The 23,084-nt window shown below is 38.1% G+C and overlaps 1 protein-coding gene and 2 long non-coding RNA genes across 9 annotated transcripts in view; 1 reads left to right on the top strand and 2 right to left on the bottom strand.

The window, feature by feature from the left end:
- Window positions 1-260: 260 nt before the first annotated feature.
- Window positions 261-1,686, bottom strand: LOC113237197. Its single transcript, XR_003311020.1, has 2 exons — window positions 1,625-1,686; window positions 261-587 (listed from the first exon to the last, which is right to left on the bottom strand). It is a non-coding gene; the product is annotated as an uncharacterized LOC113237197 (long non-coding RNA).
- A 1,307-nt stretch (window positions 1,687-2,993) lies between these two features.
- Window positions 2,994-12,474, bottom strand: LOC113237251. Of its 2 annotated transcripts, none has more exons than XR_003311027.1 (3): window positions 12,392-12,474; window positions 11,270-11,325; window positions 2,994-3,383 (listed from the first exon to the last, which is right to left on the bottom strand). It is a non-coding gene; the product is annotated as an uncharacterized LOC113237251 (long non-coding RNA). The 2 variants fall into 2 exon arrangements; XR_003311026.1 differs by lacking the exon at window positions 12,392-12,474 and adding an exon at window positions 12,055-12,169.
- LOC113237250 overlaps window positions 9,889-23,084 on the top strand; it is a 37,966-nt gene continuing 24,770 nt past the window's right edge. For 4 of the 6 annotated variants that reach the window (XM_026473626.1, XM_026473628.1, XM_026473630.1 and 1 more), the window contains exons 1-12: window positions 9,889-9,999; window positions 12,435-12,496; window positions 13,201-13,343; window positions 15,751-15,901; window positions 16,215-16,382; window positions 17,344-17,443; window positions 18,094-18,210; window positions 18,785-19,002; window positions 20,482-20,602; window positions 21,089-21,221; window positions 21,783-21,901; window positions 22,783-22,895. In XM_026473626.1, the coding sequence (XP_026329411.1) occupies window positions 9,973-9,999; window positions 12,435-12,496; window positions 13,201-13,343; window positions 15,751-15,901; window positions 16,215-16,382; window positions 17,344-17,443; window positions 18,094-18,210; window positions 18,785-19,002; window positions 20,482-20,602; window positions 21,089-21,221; window positions 21,783-21,901; window positions 22,783-22,895 (1,472 nt within the window). In that variant the 5' untranslated portion in view covers window positions 9,889-9,972. Of the gene's footprint in view, window positions 10,000-12,434; window positions 12,497-13,200; window positions 13,348-15,750; window positions 15,902-16,214; window positions 16,383-17,343; window positions 17,444-18,093; window positions 18,211-18,784; window positions 19,003-20,481; window positions 20,603-21,088; window positions 21,222-21,782; window positions 21,902-22,782; window positions 22,896-23,084 lie in introns of those variants that run through there. The other 2 variants (XM_026473627.1, XM_026473631.1) reach the window with 2 other exon arrangements.

The raw sequence follows: 23,084 nt of genomic DNA on the forward strand, positions 1-23,084 counted from the left end.
ACGATTGGGGATAAATAAACTAAAGTCAAAGTTGGGTTAGGGTTCCACTCCTATTCACACGAAACGTTAAGCTTCCGCTTTTATATGGCGAATTGCTATGGAGTAGATTTCCCTGCCTGCATGCTTGTTCCCTGAATGGTATTACTTAAGCCTTTTCAAGGCGGGATAAAAATAGGCTTTAATTTTTACTTTATCGTGGACCTCATCGTCAATTTCTGTCAGTTGAGATGGTGGTCAAACGTGCAATTATTTTTTTTTATAAAAAAAACTTAACTACATATTAACAAAATCTTAGTGTAAAGTAGATTTTAAACTATGGCAAGACATTAATTCTAGTTAACTTTAGTCAAAAACTTCGCGACATACGCCGTCTTTTCCCATTTTGTAACCGGGAGGACAATTCGGTGGTGCAGTGATGACGTTCCTTAATTCAATTTGGGAGTTCCCCGCAGTAGATGCGTTTGCCTCAATGGAGTTGCTGTCACCGCCCTGGACAACATTGGATTTGGCAGCGGCGTCCTTAACAGCTTCAACTTCGTCGGGAAAAACGATGCGATCGTTATTATCTGCCATTTTTTCTTTCTTTTCTGTATACAAAAAAGTTATAAAGATATCGTCACTACTAGCAAACCTGAAAGTACTTATATGTACTATACACAGACCAAACACACTTCCGTGGTACTATACAAGTCCAATAAAATGTAGAGTTAACCTCCTTACACTACGTATGGAAACTGATTACTTATGTTAAAGATTATATCACTGTCACAAACATTAGTATATTTTTACGAGCCAATTTTGCCAAAATTTGCAGTTACCTCAATGTAACACCAAATGAACGAAGTAAGTTGAAGTAACAAAATTAAAAAAGCCTAGCTATGTTTTTTTTTCCCCCATCACATTTTTATTTGTAATTATTTCAGTTTTTTTGCATAACTCTAAAATTTTATTAAAAACCTCTTTGATAAATTTCGTTCGTACATAAACTTGATCCATTATTGGATCAAGTTTATTATATGATTATTGATTAAAGGATTCCATACTAAATCCAAAGTATAAACAATATAAATAGTTCCTATAGGTAGAAATTCTACGGTTAGGACGTCGTATTACGAGTATTTATATTGACGTAATAAATAATGTTTGGTCAAAGCTTGAAGGTCACAGGGATATTGGTCCATACTGGCAATGGCGGCACAAAATGCAACGTCACGACAGCCGAGGTCAAACGCAGCTTGTGCTAATGACAATTTGCTGATTTTTGTTTCGGCCTCCATTTTGACTGAATTGTTTAGTACTTTTCCATCTTCTAAGAGTTGGTGCTAGTTACATTCAAATTAAATTCTTTCTTTATATCTATGATATACACGTATATTACAGATACACAATTTATGGTAACAGATGACAGCAGGCAAAACTAATTATGTATACACTCAATAGTTGAGGTTTTTGAACAAGTTATTGATAATCACTTCAGAAACAACGAGCTTAGTGGAACCTAAACATCCATTACTTCCAAAAAACATTTACGAAAATTACTAACCTGTTTATAAACTTGAAAATATTTTTAGTTCATCTTATTTTTCGTAATTACTTATATATAATAGTAAATATATATACTCACAAGTTTATTTTCAAAATTGAATCTCAGGAGCACACGATCAGTACAAGACTACTGAGGGAACTGATGTATTTGCGACGAGCAGGTTCTGTTTTAAACGGCTATCGTGTTTATCTTACAAACTTGAAACGTGACGTCATTGTTGCTCACCGTTGATGCCCAGATATACTCGATTTATTAATTCTATGACTATATTTACAGCCCGGAAATTCACCAAAAGTATGACGCAAAAGAAAGTTATCGGATTGTATTTTGTATTTTCTGTCTACAAAACAGGAAAATTAAATAAGAATTCACTGTGAGAGTATCAAACGCGCTGTACCTTAATTCTTTGCACGAATAGTGCAAATGTGTTAATCCATAACTACTAAGAATACGTCTTAGATACTACTCGTTCGTATTATATTCCTTTACTGTCATACTTACTTATTAAAGTGCCTTATATACCAAGTCTACATTAAAGTAAACAAATTCTACTCCTTCGTAAAATAATTTCCCAGATTAGCTAAATTACATACCACGCGTTGTTTATTTATACTGCTCGAGAAGCTATGAGGTAAACGTTTATGTTAGACTTTCCTGTTCTTATTTCAGCAAATTTTTCGGACGTAGCTATTGAACACGTTTCTGGTCTAGTTTCTATCTGTGATATCTAACAGAATGTTTTCTTTAATCTCATAGTAACGTGTGTTTTTTGACTGCAAATTGAACTACTTACAGGTCTGAAAAAGGTTTTCTAAAACACCAACAATGTAATCTCAATACAGAGTACTAAAAAACTGACCTCAAAAGTTCGTGGAATTACATCTATTTGCCAAGTTTTATTGAAATCGGTTACCGGAAAGTGCGCGAAACCGGATTCATCCCCTAGTTTGCCACCCTTTCCTTCCTTTAAAACCTTTGACGCAAGAAGGAGCAGTCTCGATCCGTTCTCCAATGACTAGGGTTACCATCCATCCGGATTTGTCCGGATATTTCACCTTCTGTCCGGATTTTTCGGCTTAATTTTCAGAATAAAAAGTTACATAATCTACCTCGCAATTCTGTAGTAAACTTAATTTACGACGAGGATATCTGGCCCTGGTTGTTGTCCATCTTTCTTGCCGTGAGTGAAAGATTTTTGATTTTATTTTGTTAGTAAAAAGTCTAGACTATCTTTCAAATGTCAGTGTTTTTGCCCGGACTGTTCAAATGTATGAATGGTAACGCTAACAATGACATATGACTATTTTTTTGGCCTGTTGACATGCGGTAAACCTTACCGCACGTCAATGACCACTAATACTACTACCTATTAGTAAGACCTTGAATTTTATAAAAAATTGATAGAAACTGAATTGACTAAGGGCTAGTTGTACGTTCGATATTTCAATCTTTTATTACATGGTTTTGACATGTATTTACATCTCTAAGTACTTGTTTAGATTAGATAAGGCAGTTAGGTTACTAATGTAAAGTAATATTAACATTGTAAATAATGACTGTACCCTTTTTAAAGTACGTATATTATAAATGGTTCTTATTTAATGATAAGTTATAACTAGGAATTTTTATTATCATTGAATATTTCACGACACACGCCAAAAATGTCGAGTTGTTTGCCATCTTTGCACGGAGGTACGTTTATGGCGTTGCCGGCGAAACCATCGACGAGGTCTGTGGCATGATGACATTCAGTCGTTGTACGTTGAGTAGTAGTAGTTGCAGAAGACATGGTCAACGTTCGAGGCATTTCCGTACTAGGAGCTGATATGGCCTGACCCTGAGGATAACATAATAGCATTTTTTCTACTCCTGTACTATAAGTCTGTCAATTACTATAATTTCATAAACCATACCACAAAGGCACTCTTTTTATTTCTGAATCAAAATTATATTGTCTATGGTACTTGCTACTGAACTGAACAATTTTATTATGGTACACTACTACTGAATGAGTTTCAAAAAAAGAATGTATTTTTGCTGATTAAAATATCAAAATGCTGCAAATATGACAATATATATTTTAGAAAAAAAAATTCATTAAAATCTTAGGTTCAAATATAAGCAGTACTTGGCCCTTATTTGGACACACCTATTCGATCTCTTTGGTTTTTTGTTTTGCAGCTTTTGTTTGGCTTACGTTTGAGTTTGTTGTCGTGGATTGTTAACAAAATATACATTAAATATTGATTGTTTTTCATAATTTATGTAGGTACTCGTAAAAAAAGTATTGTATGCAAGCATTACATAATTAAGTCTTAAAATGTATGTACCTAATGATTGCGTACAATGCTTTTTCTACGAATAAATTAAAATAATGAAACACGACCAACAATTAGAGATTAATTAAATTTTTATTGAATTGATATTCAATAATTTTTTGTGAAATTACTCCACTAGTTTGTTATAATTATTAATACAAAGATCGAACACTCAGAAAAAACACTCACAAAAAATTCCTTCGATCCGGTCGGATTCGAACCGACGTCTTCTTGCATACCGTGCCAGACGCTATACCAACTAAAATTAGAGATTATTTTGTTAAAAATCTACGATAACAAACTCACACGAAAGCCCAATAAACACTACGAAACAAAATCCAAAGAGATAGAATAGAAGTGTCTGTACTTGACCAAGTACAGACACTTTTAGCCGTGGGGCGACGGCTTAAGAATACATTGTCGCCTCCCCATACATGCCCGTGGGGGTCGTAAGAGGCGACCGAGGGCGTCACAAGTGTCCATCTGCTTAGCGTTGTGGTAGGCTTTGTGCCGACTGGATAGCGACCACAGTACACACGGCGGAAAACCCTCCACAGTGAAACGCTTTTGCGAATCGCGTTCAGGGATCAGTTGGTGTACATCCAGTGCACGTGGAGTTTTCGGCGCGGTATCTGGGAGGACTGAGGCGGATATTCGCCATGTCACTTGTTGGGGGATATCTAGTTGACCTGCCGCCCAGGGAGACCCGTAGAAACGGTTGTCCGCTGGCCGCCCGCGGTACAGTACAGGGGCCCAATAGGGACTAACTACCCCTAGAGGCTGCCCCACCATGCCGCGCATAATCTTGGGGTAGGTCGTCGTGCCGGTTAGTGACCGGAATATGGGGTCCCGGCGGCATATCCCGGGGGGGTACGGGGGCCCTTCCGTTCGGCGGGTCAGCCGGCTATCCTTCAAAAGATCAATGGCATGTATTGCAGTTCCCCTCGTTTTTCTTCTTCGGTGCGGTGCCGAAGGCTTCACCTCTTCACACTACCGTCCTTCTTACCCACCATGACAGCGCAACATAAGAATGCAGATCGTTCAGCGGTGCCTAATCCCCCCACCGCGTTTATTATTGAGTTCGCTAACATCCGCGGACTCCACTCCAACCTCAAAGCTGTCCACCATCACCTCGAGACAGCCCGGCCTGCCCTGCTTTTCCTGACGGAGACGCAGATCCGCCGTCCGAATGATATGAGTTACTTGAACTACCCCGGCTACTCGCTTGAGGAAAACTTTCAGGCCAAAGCCGGGGTATGTGTATATATTCGTTCGGATGTGTGCTGTCGCCGTCTGCGCTGCCTGGAGGACCCCTCCTTTTCCACTATGTGGGTGCTCGTAGAATCTAGTTGTTCAGCTAGAGTCTTCGCGTGCTTATATAGATCCCACAGTGGGGATGCGGAGACAACTAGGCTCTTTGACCAACTGAGCCAGGCGACTCTTGACGCGCAGGCGCAGTTCCCATCTGCGGAGATGGTCGTGTTGGGGGACTTTAATGCTCACCATGAATCATGGTTAAGTTCCCTCAAGACTGACCATGCAGGAAGAACTGCCCACGCTTTCGCTCTCACGCATGACTTGACCCAACTGGTAACCCAGCCCACCCGGGTTCCAGACATATCGGATCATGCACCCTCTTTGCTTGACCTTCTGCTCGCGAGTCACCCTACCTACTATACAGTATCAGTCAGCGCCCCCCTGGGAAGTTCTGATCACTGTTTGGTTGGGTGTAAGGTTTCCCAAATGCCTCCAACTAAGCTGAAGGAGGTCACTCGTCGCATTTGGCACTACTCGTCGGCGGATTGGGATGGTATGCGCGACTACTTTGCGTCCATCCCTTGGTTGCAGCACTGCTTTGCGGGAAAGGATGCCTCAGCAGCTGCCGATGCTGTTGTCGATGAGATTGGAACGGCTATGGATTACTACATACCGTCTTCCAGTGTCATCGCCAATCGCAGAGGACGCCCTTGGTTCAATCGCGAATGCATGGACGCTGTTAGTGAGAAACAGGCTGCATATCGTGGTTGGATCAGGGGTCGTGTAACAAAGGATCCCAACCTTGCGTCCCTTAAAGCAGCCTATAACAAAGCAACCAAGTCTTGCAGGAGGGCTTACATAAGAGCGGATGCCCAGCGCGTTTCACGGATTGGCCAGAAGCTGGTAGCCCATCCCACCGGTAGCCGTGCCTACTGGAGCCTGGCCAAAGCCGTGCAGTCCAACTTTTGTCGTTCGTCGCTGCCGCCTTTGAGGTATCCCGATGGATTTTTGGCCTATGGCCCCGAAGAGAAAGCCAATTTATTGGCCGACCTTTTTGGGGCTAACTCGCGCATTCACGACCAAGATGCGCAACCGCCGTCAATTCCCCACTGCGGAGTCACAATGCCTGATATAGTTATCAGACAATGTGATGTCCGCAAGGAATTGCAGGCTCTTGACGTGCGGAAAGCCTACGGTCCGGATGGGATACCTCCTATCATCCTTAAAAGGTGTGCGGCGGAGTTGTCTCCCGTACTGACGCGCTTATACCGCCTCTCATACCAATCTGGTAACGTACCCCTAGCTTGGAGGGAGGCCAACGTGCAACCTATCCCCAAGAAAGGAGATCGGTCTGATCCGACAAACTATCGCCCAATAGCTGTCACTTCAGTGCTCTGCAAAGTGATGGAGCGGATTCTAAATATCCAGATAATCCGGCACCTGGAACGTCACTCCATTCTTAATGATCGGCAGTATGGGTTTCGGCCGAACCGATCAACGGGTGACGTTCTAGCGTATCTAATGCATCTCTGGGGTGAAGCTATCGACAAACAGGGCGAAACCTTAGCGATAAGTCTGGATATTGCTAAGGCCTTTGATCGGGTCTGGCACCGTGGTCTCCTCTCCAAGCTTCCGGCATATGGTCTTCCCGGCCGCCTTTGTGAGTGGATCTCCGGCTTTCTGCGCGAGCGAAGATTGCGTGTCCTTGTTGACGGAGGCACTTCGCGGCTCGTGACAGTTAATGCTGGGGTGCCACAGGGCTCAGTGCTGTCGCCCACGCTGTTCCTTCTGCATATCAATGACTTGTTGCCTTTTGGCAACATTCATTGCTATGCAGATGATAGCACAGTGCACGGTTGCTATTATAAGCAATCGTCAAGCACCCGGGAGGACCCTGAGAGAAACCGGGAAAAACTTGTCGCTGAGCTCAACCATGTTTTGGAGCATATATCGTCGTGGGGCTCCCGAAACTTGGTTGAGTTCAACGCCAAGAAAACCCAGGTATGCGCGTTCAGCTCCAAAAAATCCCCATTCCTTCCACTTCCCCATCTTCAGGGTACAACGCTGACGCTGCAGGACAGGCTCAGTCTGCTGGGGATGAGCATCCGGAAGGACATGAGCAACAAAGATTACATCGAGAGCGTCATCTGTACCGCGTCGCGCAAGCTTGGCATCCTGAACAAGGTGCACCGATTTTTTACTCCAGAGCTGCGATACCTGTTGTATAAAGCTCAGGTCCGAAGCAGCATGGAGTACTGTTCGCACCTTTGGGACGGCTCTGCCAAGTACTTGCTCGATGCCCTAGATGGACTGCAGCGCTACGCCTTCCGTGTTGTCAACGATCCTCATGTAACTGAGCATGCGGAGTCGTTACAGCTTCGCAGAGATATAGCGTCTCTTAGCGTATTCTATCGTCTGTACCACGGTGAGTGCTCTGAAGAGTTATTCAACCTTGTCCCTTCCTCTCCTTTCCATCAGCGGACCACCCGTGCCGGACTGCGTTGCCACAGTTGGACGGTCAGTTCAATACCGTCCCGCACTAAAAAGTTTGGCAATTCGTTTTTATGCCGAACCATCAAATTGTGGAACCAACTCCCGGCGCATGTATTCCCTCCCCTCTATAACATCGGGTCCTTCAAACGTAGTGTGAAGAAGCATTTGGCCAGACCGGCAAAATGATAGTGACGGAGTGAAGATATTTGTGTTTTCCATCCGTTACTCTCATCTCTGGACTGTATTCGCACTTTCCATCAGGCGCGGTGCAGTCATTTTGCCGAGTCACAATAAAAAAAAAAAAAAAAAAAAAAAAAGTACCGCTTATATGGAGACGGTTGAGCGTTTCAGTGGCGTCATATTTGATATTTTATATTGTTTTAAATAGTGAGTTGTTCTGTGTACAGAACTATAAATCAATGATCTTATATACAGAAATGACACATGTGTTACTAGAATCCGCGTAGTAAAAATCCGAAAACCAGTCGATTGTCCGATCTTGCAATCAATCTGCGTCAAGCAGAGACGAATTGGACATTTGTAGAATTACGTCATTTTAAGAAAAATGCCGTCGTGTTTATTTAAAAAAATACGCTAATTACCTTGTTAAAGTGAATAAAACATAAGGAATCACATATCAGGCGTAAGTTAGCTAAAATATTTACATTGTTGCTGTATTTTATTTATTTTTCTGTTTATTTTAATATATAACAGTAGCTAATTTTAGATAGAGATAGCAAATTATTCCTGTACCAAATGCTATAAGGACGCACGAACACCAGTCATAGATTATTAGTGCAGATACGTGCATTGTAGGCAGCAAAATCATTAATTTGGCAGATGACCGACTGTATTGTTGTTGGGAAACTTATTTATACCGATTTGTAACGTACTTACTACTAATGTAGTACTACGTCTTATACTGTTTTACATTATACATCATTTTTTGTCTGTATATGAAAAAACACAGAATTGTAAAAATAGTTATTTTTTATTTCATTTAATCAAAAGACCAAAGTAATGTTAAGATTTAATAGCGAAAGAATAGTTTATTAAATTTAATTTGAATTTGTGGCGGTCTTTGGGGAAGGTCTATTTCCAGCAGTGGACGAACTTATGATGATGATGATGAAAAGATAGGGACACAACAAATAAATCTGTTCATTACTTTAGAAATAATAAGTTTAGTAATAATAGTTTTTCAAGTTTGTTTAATAACAAAATAAATTTGTTTTTCAATGTGTTTTACTTCTCACCTACTTTTCCGAATGTTCAATAAAATCATAATAATCTATGTCCCGTCAATGCAAATGTCGCGCGATTTTTTGAAAAAGTTTATATACATAGGTTGCGCGATAGATTTCAACGTCGATTATTAACTAACTATTTCTTTATTTTATTCCATCCTATAAGATTATTATAAATGGCTGGATATTGACAATAATGTCATTTTTCAGTTCCGTAGCTAAAATAGCACCATGGTCAATATAATTTTGGTTAAGAACTAAAATTTATAAAGGTTGCGCTACACATTTCAAACGTCGATTAGGTACTATCATGAGACTATTCCCATTTTTTTTCCATCCTCTAAGTAAAAAGAGCGCCTTTGCGATAAGGTTTATGAAATTATAATTGACAGATTGAAGTACAGGTCTAGAAAAAAAGTTTTAAATATGGACGTAGATGAAGGTAACTCGGACTCGGAACAATATGTCATGATATGGCATCGTTAGGCTCCACTGGCGCAGAGTCGAAGCGTCGCGACGCGTCATGTGATTCGCCTATAGCATATTCATCTCTATTTTCCCATTATCAAGATACAAATTTGTGTTATGCAAATATGGAGTCTAGCGGCTTCGCGCGTCGGTGATCCGGCGCACTAATACGAGCGTCGTCGCGCGTCGACGCGCGTCGTCAGGCGTTGTAGTTAAAAAACAGGTCGCGACGCGACGCTTCGAGTCTGCGCCGGTGTGCGTTGAGCCTTAGAGGATATAAACAAAAGACTGATCCCATGCACTAACCTCTTCAGTAATCCTTTAATAAAAATGAAAACAATGTACAATTTTTTTTCTTTTTTATTCAAGTGAAAAATGCCTTAAAACTTGTCAAAATAATAAATAACTCGGACACATTTTGTCACTTAGACTATGGATTTCTATTCTCTAAGATTTGTCACCGCGCATATGTCGTTTCATGTCAGTGATTGGAATATATTTGAGCTTGACAAGATTCACGAGAAATCACCAACATCATTTGCTGCAAATTTTCGAGGCCCTTTGCGTATTTGCAAGTTCCATAATAACAGTATTTATAGCGATATGGTATTTGTTCCTTCACTACTCGTTTGGTGAGTTTGAAATGAAAAGGACCATCAGTTTGGAAAAAGTGAGTTAGTAATAAGGGAATATTGGCGTTTGCTTGCATTTTCGCTTCATCGAGTGATATTATTACATTGTGTCCTTATGGTTTTCGTTCAGAATGTAAGGAATAGGAAATAATTATAGACCCCTGCAATACAAAGCAGATACCTCTATATGATAGAGACCTCTGTTACGTATTAAAGTGAAGATTCTCTGTTATATTAGTAATGGTTTCATAGGTCATTAGCAAGCAATATCAACCGTGACGACGAGTATGGCAAATCTGTTTTGCCATACTCTTATCATATGTTTGTTTGTGAGAGGTCTATGAGAGGAACAATAAGCATATACAGATGTGACGATGTGACCTTCTTACATCGCCATCCCACCTTTATATCGCCTTTTCTCCGATTCCTGGCCACTCGTTCTTAATACACGCTTTTCACATAGGTTCGTGTTCGTGTGGTAAGGGATAATTTATTCATTTGTTAGCCCTGGGACACAACGTTCAACTTCCCACAAGCCGATTTAGGAACTTTATTCGTCCATATATCTATTATATTTATAAGTTCGTGTGGTGATAGATAGTTTATTCGTTTGTTTAGCTCTGACACAAAGCATAGAACTTCCCACAAGCCGAGCTAAGAACTTGATTCTTCCATATATTTAAAGCAACACAATATTTCAAACAATTGCTAAGTGCAAGTATAACTCGCGCGCTGATTGGTGCTCTAAACCTCATGTGACACATCACTAATTTTCCTAATCAGTTGGTCATCTCGAACATTGTAAACATCGTTTTATTTTTCGTAAAATATTGGTAAAAATCACTTTAATTACTTTATTTTAAAATATTATAATTATTTATGATTTCGTTCAATTTTTCCAACACTATCTAACAGAATTCTTTTAATTTTTCGGCACTTAGGAAATGAAGTGACAAACAGCTGTTTTAGCGCGTTTTTCTCTATAAGTCATTAATTTATGAAACATTATTTGCATTTTATACTAGAAGCCCCTGTTATACCTATCACCCTACTTGAATTGGCTGCACACTTTCAGATTTCTACCCACCATTAAAAACTCCATTAAAAACTTTTTCAGTAAAAATAAAATATTTCTAAGTTCCCTTCGAGAAAAACCAGGTTCTATACGTATGCCAACTTTCATCTCGATAGCGATATTAGATCCCAATACTGCTGTGACACACAGATGGACATATATTGAAATCTCACCATAATTTTGCCATACACGTACAGAACCATAAAATTAAATAATTTTTAAGAAATACTCACGATTATAAAAGCAACAACGACGATAACACCCACATCTGCCCGCTTATACATGATATCTTTAACAATGTAGAATTACATCACGACAAAAAAGTTAAACATATAAGTAGTTCAAAAGGTAAAGATAAATAAGAAAAGGCTCACAAGTTAACTTTTTTTAAAATTTTTAGTGACGGGACGAACAAGTTGTGCGCCTGATGGTAAACTACACGCCTGTCCATAACAGTTGCAGTGCCACTCAGAGTTTTAAATCGCAAAGATCTGAGGGCCACTGCCACTGCGCCCGTCACCTTGAGACATACGTCGACAAGTCCCATGTGCCTGTAATTTCACCAGCACCTTTATCCTTCAAAACCGGAACACGGCAATGCTGACATTACTGCTTGGCGGCCGAAATAGGTAAGGTGGCAGTACTTCCCTGGACGAACTCTTTCACAAGGAGCTCTACTGCTACTAAAACTCCTTGTGAAAGTGTTCGTCAAGGGAAGTACTACCACCTTACTTAATTCTGCCGCAAAATAATAATAACACACATACTCATCGCCCCGCACCAGGGAAATCCTGTATCACGGTAGCCTTGGACACACACATAGACAACCACAAATTACACCCAAACTCACGAGAGAAGTAAATATGCCCCATAGAAATATTTATTCCGGCCCGAGAATCGAACGCGAGACCTCTGCGTGGCAGAGCAACAGTAATAATATGAAAGCATTACTGCATTTCAGTTTCGAAGGATAAGGGTTCTGGTGCTGTAAATTGAGCCACAAGTACTCACGAATTACCATAAGTCAAACATTGTAGAATTTGGACGAATAAATCTTGCGCCGAGTGGTAAGCGATCCATAACAGTTGCAGTGCCACTCAGAGCTTTAAATTACAAAGGTCTGAGGGGCACTGCCACTGCGCCCGTCATCTTGATATGCTACTTGACAAGTCCCATGTGCCTGTAATTTCACCAGCGCTATTACCTTTCAAAACCGGAACACAGTAACACTCACATTACCGCTTGGCGGTAGAAATAGTAAGGCGGCAGTACTTCCTTGGATAAACTATTTTACAAGAAGCTCTACTACTGCTACAAACTTAACTATATAAATAAATATCAAATTACACACTCACTTGTTTAATATTCTTGAGTGATAACTTTAACAGTGTTTTTCAGGTAAATGGTGCAGGAATAGTGTCTAATGCAAGAGACGGTCAATTTATACGGAACTCTACTGAGTAAGTATCTATTGTGGTGTCACCTATTAACGTACAGTAGGTGTCAACACATCGAGTAATTTTTTAACGAGTTTCTAGAACACCTTCACAAACATTGTACTTTATGTTAATGTCCTATGGTTTACGTGATCATAAGCACGATAAGGACAGCTATAGGAGTACACCTAGTGTACTACGTTGAGTAATTCTCATTTATGCCATAGTATATAATATTAATTATAGCAACATCGAACCAAATGTGACAATTGACTGATTTCCAAAGTACGGGTAATACTTATCACTTCTCAAATTGTTCCATAAAACAAACTACAATAAAAAAACTTTTTTATGCAATAATGTTGATATAATAATCAAATCCTTGTGTCAAACATAACAGAACAATTTTTTCAAAATATTTCTCATTTTGATCCATGACGTCAATGAGAAGTGGGAAAACATTGAGGAAAATATTATAATTTTGTTCGATGACATTGTGTTCTATAAAACAAATGGGAACTAACCATTACAATAAGTAACCTGAAACCTGAAACATGCTAAAATAGACTACAAAATTAAAATATTCAAATTTGAATTTTGTAGTCTATTTAAAAATATTTAAAAATTAGATAACAAAACTTGATAAACTAAGGGAATGTTATAAAAGTAGCACCTTAAAAACTACCCAATTGTAAATAATTAATACTATTTTGTATGCAATATTTCAGCAGCACTCTCGTACTCCTGCCGCCGAAACGAAAAATCAAGAGTAAATTCACAGATATTTTCGAACACTACAGCATAAGCATTAAGCCGAAACTGTATAGAAGCAACTCCCTATCCGATCTCACGCCTGACAAAAGTGATCTTAGTGAGTGAGTTTTCGCTTTGCTTTAAAATATTTTCCTTCTTTAGGATTTAATTTCAACTCTATACCGCTTACGATAATATTGTTCCAAAGTCCAGAGCGTTAGGCAGCCTTCAAATTAGACGCTTATAGAAGCCCTGCAGTGTCGCCACTACTAATTTTCAAACAATGTTGAGAAGCACAGTTGCAACGCCACTGTCGTGACACACGCACGCCACTTTCGCAGTCAAGTGAACTAAAAATTACTGAACCGCTACAGACGCGCGGCAACCGCGCCACAGTCGCGCTGCTGCGACGCTTCTATAAGTGTCTAATTTGAAAGCGTGAAAACGATGAATTTCATGTCGAATAATAATAACATAATAACACGTACACATTCATAGCCCCGGAATAGGGTAACCCTGTATCGCGGGTGCCATGGACACACATATAGACAACCACAAATTACACCCAGACTCACGAGAGAAATAAATGTAGGCCACACAAATATTTCTCCCGGCCCGGAAATCGAACCCGGGACCTCTGCGTGGCAGCCCAGCATGGTAACCGTTCGGCCACGGAGGCTGTTAATAAGTATATAATATAATAAGAATAAATAATAATAAGTGCGCCCTTATGCTTGATATACTCCTAACCTTAGAATAATAACGCATAGAAACCTAGCCCGCACACGCTAAGTGAGGCAAGTTAGAGGGTTCCAAACGCGTCCCAGGAGCGCGCGGGCTGTTAGTGCTCAAGGTCATATTGCACCGCGAACAGCTCCAAAATTTTTTGCTAAAAATGACGAAATGTGCGGTAAATGGGTGTAAAAATACAACAGACAAACATAAAATAGACACTAACATCGCATTCCACAAGTAAGTAATGCGTTTCAACTCATATTTTTATGTAAATATTCACTAAAACAGAAAAATAATTTCGCGGCAACAAGATACGAAAGTGTTGCAAAGTAACGAATTTTTTTTCTCCCCATTTTGCTATTCTGTATCAAAATAATTATATTACGTAAATTTTAGTGGTGCCTGTAATTTCGATTTATTTGCGCATTTTGAACTAATATTTACTCGAATAAACATGAAATGTTTTCGTTAACTCCTGTAAGTGATTGGGACACTTAATTATTTTATAATACTTTTAACGGCTCTGCGTTCATGCTTTATTGAATAATTATTTATATTAATTTTATTTGAATTGGAGCACATATTGCAACAAATTTACAGTATATATTTGTTTCTACTATAGTGTTGGCACCACCAGTACAACTTTGATAGCTTATTATATGTCTTTCTTTTCGTAACTCAAGCGAAATATTTTATATTAAAATATTTTATTTTCTTAAAAGGGGAGCATTCTTCAGCGATTTTTTAATCTATTTTAACAGTTATTTTCTTTAATGTTTGCTTATGGCATTTTCGGTTTTAGGTTTCGAATATGGCACTTATTTCTAAATCCAAGATGGCGGGCGCGATTTTTCGAATAATGGCAAGTTGGGTATCGTTTTCGAGATGTTTGGGAATGTTCAATACAAATATGGGACTCATTTCTAAATCCAAGATGGCAAACACGACAGTTCAAATAAAAGCAATATTCGTAATGAGCACCCCCAAATACCTCGAAAACGATACCCAACTTGCCATTATTGGTAAAAATCGTGCCCGCCATCTTGGATTTACAAATAGTGCCATATTCGCATTGAGCATCCCCAAATACCTCGAAAATGATACCCACATAGCATTTTTTTGAAAAAATCGTGCCCGCCATCTTGGATTTACAAATGAGTGCCATATTCGTAATGAGCACCCCCAAGTACCTCGAAAATGATACCCATATTGCATTTATTTGAAAACTCGTGTCCGCCATCTTGGATTTAGAAATGAGTGCCATATTCGTAATGAGCATCCCCAAATACCTCGAAAAGGATACCCATATAGCATATTTTGAAAAATCGTGTCCGCCATCTTGGATTTACAAATAAGTGCTATATTCGTTTTTCATCGACAAAACCGAGCATATCTGTAGGCACCTGATCGACAATGTCGGGCAAATCTGTAGGCACCTTTAACTTAATGATGAGTTAAGCAAGATACAATTTCCCCACTTTTGAGGGAAATGTTATTCCATGGCATCATTATTTGTATATTTGTGTGCGTGCCGACGAGCGTAGTTACAAGTTGCTTACGCCTACATGAATTTGGTTTTGCCTCACTTGTGACAGTTCGTTTGATATGAAACTATCATTCTATGCGTTATTATTCTAAGCTCCTAACTGTACCTTCCAAATAATTTTCCAGTCCAAGTACTTTCTTTAGCTGTAACTTATTATTTTACGCACACAATGTGAAAACCATTCTTAATATTAATTTCAATCTTACAATTCAACAATATAACATGAGTAAATTATTCTTCACAGCTTTAAACTTCATAAGACACACAAGTAAAATTTTATTGGATAGAAATCCCGTAGATATATTTCATGGTGCTATAGAACACGACAGGTGCAAGACTCACTGCGCCAACGACCACGGCGACAGTGCATTGATGTCTTGGAACATTAAGACTAAGTGAGTTTAAATTTAATATATTAGTACAAATCTAAAATATTATACAAAATTCAACACATACTTATAATTCACGCACAGTGAAACTGAAGCATTTTAAAATACATTGTCTTCTGAATAGCTCGCAATGAAAACTTTATATAACAGTTTTACCACCGAGTTCACCAATACACTATCAATGTCTTCAAGAGATGTCATAAATATTTCATTTATTTAGGTTTCCTGGAGATGTTTAAAGTCAAGAAACTCCGACCTAAAACTTTTTTAAATATCTATAATATTTATTTATATTATTTATTTTATTTTCTATTCCTAGAAGACCCTTTAGAAGACTAATGCACGCGACTCCGCCATACGAACTTAAAACGAACATGGCGTCCCAGAATTTAACATCGAAATTGCCAACGGAATATGGTGAACGTCGTAGAGAAAGAGACAGTGATGTTATAGACGCCAATGTTACTTCCAGCACTGACTATTCAAGGTAATTATGATGATTTCAATGGTTCACACCATATAATTCATTACCTATTCTTCGGCAAATAATACCTAAGTTACGTAACTTATAATTATTTTAATAGCAACTTGTGATGCTATCTAGATATGCGGTATTCGACTGTTTGGCATAATTAACCGTCGTAATCGAAACACACTATCTTCAAATAAAGGTCAGGAAATAAGTGACAATACAAATCATTTCGTTGCTGCGCGTGCAATACCGCTGAAGAGCACTTTGTAAATACCGCGTAACAACGTTTTCACGATTTTACAAGAGGAATAAAAAACTTAATATCTTAGCTATTGAACTATATTTTACCGATTGAACTCTGTAGCTATTTCTTTGCAATTCACTTTGTAGAAAAATGACGTAAGTTTACCCATAACTTGTTTAGATTCCGGATAAAGTCACTAACGCGGTTTTGAAGTAACAAATTACAGAAAAAGTAGTAAACTGTTAGTAGGTGCGCGGGATTGAAATGGAACATTTTATTAAAGGTTTGATTTTATTATGACTAAAGAGCAAAAGTGACACAAAGTAAGGAGTATTTTCCCCTTCTCTGGGGCAATACAGGGTCATAATAATAATAAATTAACAAAAAAGGTTCTAAAACAAACATCTTCTTAAACCAAAAAAGTTAGTTTTTGAATTAGCATTTTTTAAATTCAATTAAATTAGAATTTTTTAAATTCTGTGAGATCTAGCTAGGTAAGGTAAGGTATCTAACCGATATGTTAGATACCTTTATTTGTATGGTATGAGGTCCGCTGGTTCGTTCCGTAGCTTAGTTGGTATAGCGTCTGGCATGGTATGCTAGAAGACGTCGGTTCGAATCCGGCCGGATCGAAGGAATTTTTTTCTGAGTATTCGATTTTTGTATTAATAATAATAGACTATTACTTATATATTTACAAAGATAGCTCTTTAATAAAGCTTATACCTTTAGTGTCAGTGCAGATCAGGATGCTGCTCCTAGTGGTCAAAAAGGAGCGGCTTTCCCGTTTAAGCCTACACCTAGCGGCAATCTTAAAGTTCAATCAAATCAGGTAATTATGTAACTGAAAATTCACACAAGTTTTTTTTCGAGTATCCGTACTAACTTGCATCTTCTGTTCGCCTATTTCGAAAATTCCTAAACCAAAAGTTGTTTGTGTTCATGAATATTATCAACACTGAAGTATTATTGCACTGTAGTATTTTAACAGCAGTACAACTCCTTATGAAAGTGTTCGTCCAGGGAAGTACACCTTACCTATTTCTACCGCCAAGCAGTAATATGAGCATTACTGCGTTCCGGTTTTGAAGGGTAAGGGTGCTGGCGAAATTACAGACACGTGGGATTTGTCTTATTTCTCAGGGTGACGGGTGCAGTAACAGTGCCCCTAAGATCTCTGCCATTTAAAGCTCTGAGTGGTACCGCAACTGTCATGGATAGACGTATCGCTTACCACCACGCGCAATGGTGCATGACTCGTTCGTTCCGTCGTTTGATATCATAAGAAAAAAACATTTTTAATAAACACCTGATGTCATTTCAAGCCACCATTAATTCATGACTTATTAACTTTCTGACATTTCTAATTATTATTTGTAAAGCAATAAAGAAAACCACAGAATAAAAATAAAGATTTGTTTTATATATAACTTGTGTATTTCATTCGTGAGGAAAAGTTTTCTTAAAGCACGGTCATTTCAGGTGGTATTTCAGTCTTCTACGGTTGGTGTTCTGTTGGCAGACCCGAGTCAAGCAAAAGTTAAAGTCAAATTTGAAGGAAACGGAACTAACGATCTTGAAGGACTCAATTTAAACCACGTCAGTATATTCTGCTTTGAAGCAAGGAGTGTATCGGCAATACAAATTGTTTTATAAATTGATTTTATTGTGCAAGCTGTATATTTATTTATTGGTTTATTTAGGAAATGAAACTATAGGAAATGAAACTATTTTTCCGGATTTAAATCGCGTATATTTGTTTTTTTACACTTTACAGGTCCCGAAAAATAGTTTCATTTCCTCACGGTTGACTTGAGTCAACTGTGACCATAGGACCTGTAAAGGGCCCGAAACGTCGGTTGGTTTGAAAAAACAAAAATACGCAATTTAAATCCGGAAAAATAGTTTCATTTCCTATGTGTAACAATGGCGAAAATCTAAGAACTCGATATTTGTTTATTTGTTTTATGTATATTTGGTTTTTTTTTGTTGTATTCATATACATTTTAAATTCATCTAAATTGTAGTACCATTTCAGGTTAATCAACGTAAAAATCTTCTAGTCTATCTTTTTTTTGTTCGTTTATTATCTATCCATAGTACTATCAAATTAATTACATTCATTACGTAATTTATTCAACGTAAACTACAGTTATATACTTTTCTTTACTAGGATGTAACTCAATTTGGATGCAATCAAAATTCCTGTCCAGTGAACGGTGAAAGGTCAGAGAGATCTCAAATGAAATCAGCTGCCGTAAGAGAAGACAAGGGGAAAACACTTAGTAGCCTTGGATATGCTCTCGGAGAGCCCATTGACTGGTTGCGGGTACAATTGCCAAAGAAACAGGATTTGTTTCAAGAATTCTATCGAAGAATACGTAATTACATGTACGTTTCTGTTTTATAATTTATTATATATTTTTCTTTAGTTACTAAAGGAAAGATAAAGCATCTATTGATATACGTGGGCCCACTATAAGTTTCCGGAATTAATAAGAAAAAATACTATAAATGGTCAGAAATGAATTTATTGTGTCTCAAAATATTCTCAGTTCACGTTAAGGCACTTTTTTATACGAATGAACCAATTTTGAAAACACTTATGCCACTCCACCGTGACAATCTCTGAAACATATTTTTCATACTCTTCGACAGCCTCTCCAGGTGATGAAAATCGTTGACCGCGTAACTGGTTCTTAATTTTTGGAAGTAAATAAAAGTCACAAGATGCCAGGCGGAACTGTATGCGGGTTGGCTCATAAGGTCAACGTTGTTCACCTTCAAAAATTCATTTGTCTGCCTGGCCGTGTGAGAACGGCGTTATCGTGGTGCAAGATGATGCGGCGTTTACGGTTATTTTTACGGAGTTTGTCAATAACTTCCGGCAAACAAATGGTCATGTACCAATCACTATTCTCGGTACAACGATTCTCCAAAACAATAGCCACGTATCCAGTTTTATTAAAAAAAGAAGCAATCATCCGCTTAGAGGCACTTTGCACGCTCGCCACTTTGGTTGGTATCGGCTCATCTCGAAAGACCCGTACTCTCTATTGCTGCTTTGTTTTAGGATCGAAACTATAAATCCATGTTTTGTCACCTGTTACTATATCCCACACCAAATTTAACGCCCCTTTGTTGAATCTGGTAAGCATGGCATTGGACCAAGTGACGCGATCAGTTTTTTGAGCCTCAGTCAAATTGTGTGGGATCCACCGAGAGCACAGCTTTTTCACACCCAAATATTTGTGTAGTATTGATTGTATTTGACTCATGCCTATGCCTAAAGATGCCCGAATCTCATGGCATCTCACATGCCTGTCTGTTTTGATCATACGGCGCACAGCATCGATGTTTTTATTGTTCACAGCAGTGGACGGGCGACCATCACGAAATTCGTCACTGAGATTCACACGACCGCGTTTGAATTCTGTAAACCAGCTATAAATAGTCGTCTTTCAAGATGCTTCATCTCCAAAAGCAGTTTGAAGCCGAGCAAAGCTCCGCTGAGCTGTTAAATTACACTTAAAGTCGTAGAAATCATACTACGAAAATTTTCACAACTTAAATCCATGATGATGTAGACAACCAATTTCTAAAATGACGCCACAATGTAAAAACAAGTGACAGTCAGACGAAACAAACTGTATTCTACAGCCAAAGAGTTCCATTTTCAAATGTTGTAATGACTTTTTGAATATTGTTTATGTAAGTGGCCAGTTCCGGAAACTTATAGTGTGACCTATGTATTTTAACACGTTTTTTACCGCGTACATTTTTTGTTCGATTGACCGACACCCACAAAAGTCTCATAAACTAAGATAAAACATTGCAAGGAAATGACTTCCAAGGCTCTTTTTTTTTCAGAAACACAGACACAATAGTGCACATCGGTGGCGAAGAGTTCCATTGTCATCGTGTAGTTTTACAGATTTATTCCACCTTTTTCGATAACATGAATCATCACAGGGAAATTGAACTGCCTAGCGTAAGATTTTTTTATTCGGTATATTAAATAGATATGAATTATAATTATTAATACAAAGATCGAACACGGTACTACCTGGGTGATAAATCTGTAATAGATTTCTCATAGATGGCGCTACGACTAAAAAGTCGTTGAAAGACCAAATACAAAGACACGACGCAAGCACATAGAAAAATTCGTGAGGTCCGTTGGTTCGTTCCGTGGCTTGGTTGGTATAGCGTCTGGCACGGTATGCAAGAAGACGTCGGTTCGAATCCAACCGGATCGAAGGAATTTTTTCTGAGTGTTTTTTCTGAGTGGTCGATCTTTGTATTAATAATTATAACAAACTAGTGGAGTAATTTCGCAAAATATAATTGAATATCAATTCAATAAAAATTTAATAGATACGAATTGTCCTAAAACTATAAATTTCAGCAAGCAATGAATATAGACGTCTGAAAATTAACACATAGATACTGTTCTTATTTGTAATGAATTTCGCAGAACAGCGTAAGTCCTGAAGCTTTTCATGCAATCTATGAATGGATGATATTTAGTGGTGCGGACAGTAACAAAATCTTGAAAAGAGATAATGTTTTGGATTTGTTTTGTGCTGCACAATTTCTTTGTATAAAAGGTACCTTACTATCGAATTCCTAATAGTTAGAGAACACATTGAAGATAATCCTACGTCAGTCGTCGAGTACTCTATTGGGAGCAGCTTGAAGTAGTGTAGAATAGGCATCTTAAACAAAGTCGCCGGTGCAAAAACCTAGAGCGTTTTTAAATCTGGAAAGAAAAGTAGATACATAAACCGCCATACGTATAAACGAGTTTCCAATTTCGCATAAGAAAATTTTACAAAAGTGAACTTATGTAAACATTTCTACATTTCAAAATATTGTAAAGAATGAAACCTCCTCTCTCTAAACATAATTTGCAATGCCCTACAGGGTCCATAATGCGCTGTTAACTCAGTGTTGAGCCATTTCCATCCCGTGTAACAATATGTTAAAGCAAAAATAATTTAATTGAATAAAGCGCACAGTACGATGTGCATTAAGTTGAAAAAAGTGCTCAGTGCGGTGTACTCTATAACTAAAGTAGTTATTGTCAAAATTAACTTAAAAATTTAATCCGTAACTACGTGAATAGAAAACAATAGACATATATTGTAAAAGGGTTTTAATGTTCACAGATTTAGAAGACCAGTGTTGGTCGTTTATAGTCAACGAGAACATGTTTACTGAAGATTCAGCTTTTGCATTGTTTCGCCAAGCACGGTTAAAGGGGATGACTCCAGTAATGGAGTTAATGGTATGAGTCATTTTGGAAACCAAATAAACTATGTTTTCTTTTTAAAAAGATTATACAACGTGCACAGATAGCTTTCCTACTCTAATGCGAAAGAATGCCTTATTCATCACAATGTGCGTGGCAATAGCATCTTGGTAACGCTCGTTAACTGATTCGATAGTCCTTTGTTGTGACACCTCATGAACACATTCGCGTGATCATCGTGCTTTGCCCATTGATACGCTGTGACAGATATTTTTATTTTTCATTAACGCATACGTTTATAACGTTTCTTCTACAGCCATGTTGGTACAATTAAGATACTAACGTCAATAAACGTGGTCGTGTATAAACCACACGCTGACGATGCGCGTGTATGCCAGCTATCATTGGTAGAGATGGGAAAAACTGCTTATTTTTTTAAACTTTGTAGCTTTTTAAGTAGTAAGTGCTTTTTTAGACGCTTTTCACTTAAACGCTTTTTAGTTCGAAATATTTTGATATGTTGTAGAGCAATGACGTCACTATTATGATTTTGTTCCTTAGATAAAATAAAAGACATTAAACGAAGTAATAGTAGTTACGTTGTTCTACATCGCCATAGTACGTACCTCGCGCGAATGTGTTAAAACGGTCATAGGACTAACTTAAATAATGTCAGATGGGTAACAATTATTAACAAGTTTTGGACTTTGTCGCGGTGAGGCAACAGACGCTGGTTCGAGTTCAGTAAGATCTAAGGATTCTTTTGTGTTTTCGATCTTAGTGTCATTAATATTAGCAACCTAGTGGAGTATTTTTACACTACTAAAAATATCATGATATTCAATCAAATGAATATTGCAAGTTTTTGATTCTTTATTATACTAAAATAAATAAAACCAAGTCGAAAACTGATTCAGGTTCCTCGAGTGATGAGATTCTTTCTCCCGTTGGTGGCATCAAAGGACTTCCTAGAACTAGAAGCAGAGGAAGTGACTATTTTTCTTAAGTCCAACTATATTTGCGTGACAAGGTAAGCAATCAAAGTAATTCATAAATGATAAAGAAAAAAAATTGTGCAGCTTGTCCATTGTACTACTATTTTCTTGCCATCCTAATTAACTTTAATATGCCTTTAATTAAGCCACATCTTTCATCGTACAGTCATTTCAAACACACGACTTGTAGACAACCAAGTTAAACTGATATGGAATTTTATTTG

The sequence above is a fragment of the Hyposmocoma kahamanoa genome, unplaced genomic scaffold (genome assembly GCF_003589595.1).
Source record: "Hyposmocoma kahamanoa isolate Upper Pololo Valley unplaced genomic scaffold, ASM358959v1 93, whole genome shotgun sequence".
Classification (NCBI taxonomy): Eukaryota; Metazoa; Arthropoda; class Insecta; order Lepidoptera; family Cosmopterigidae; genus Hyposmocoma; species Hyposmocoma kahamanoa.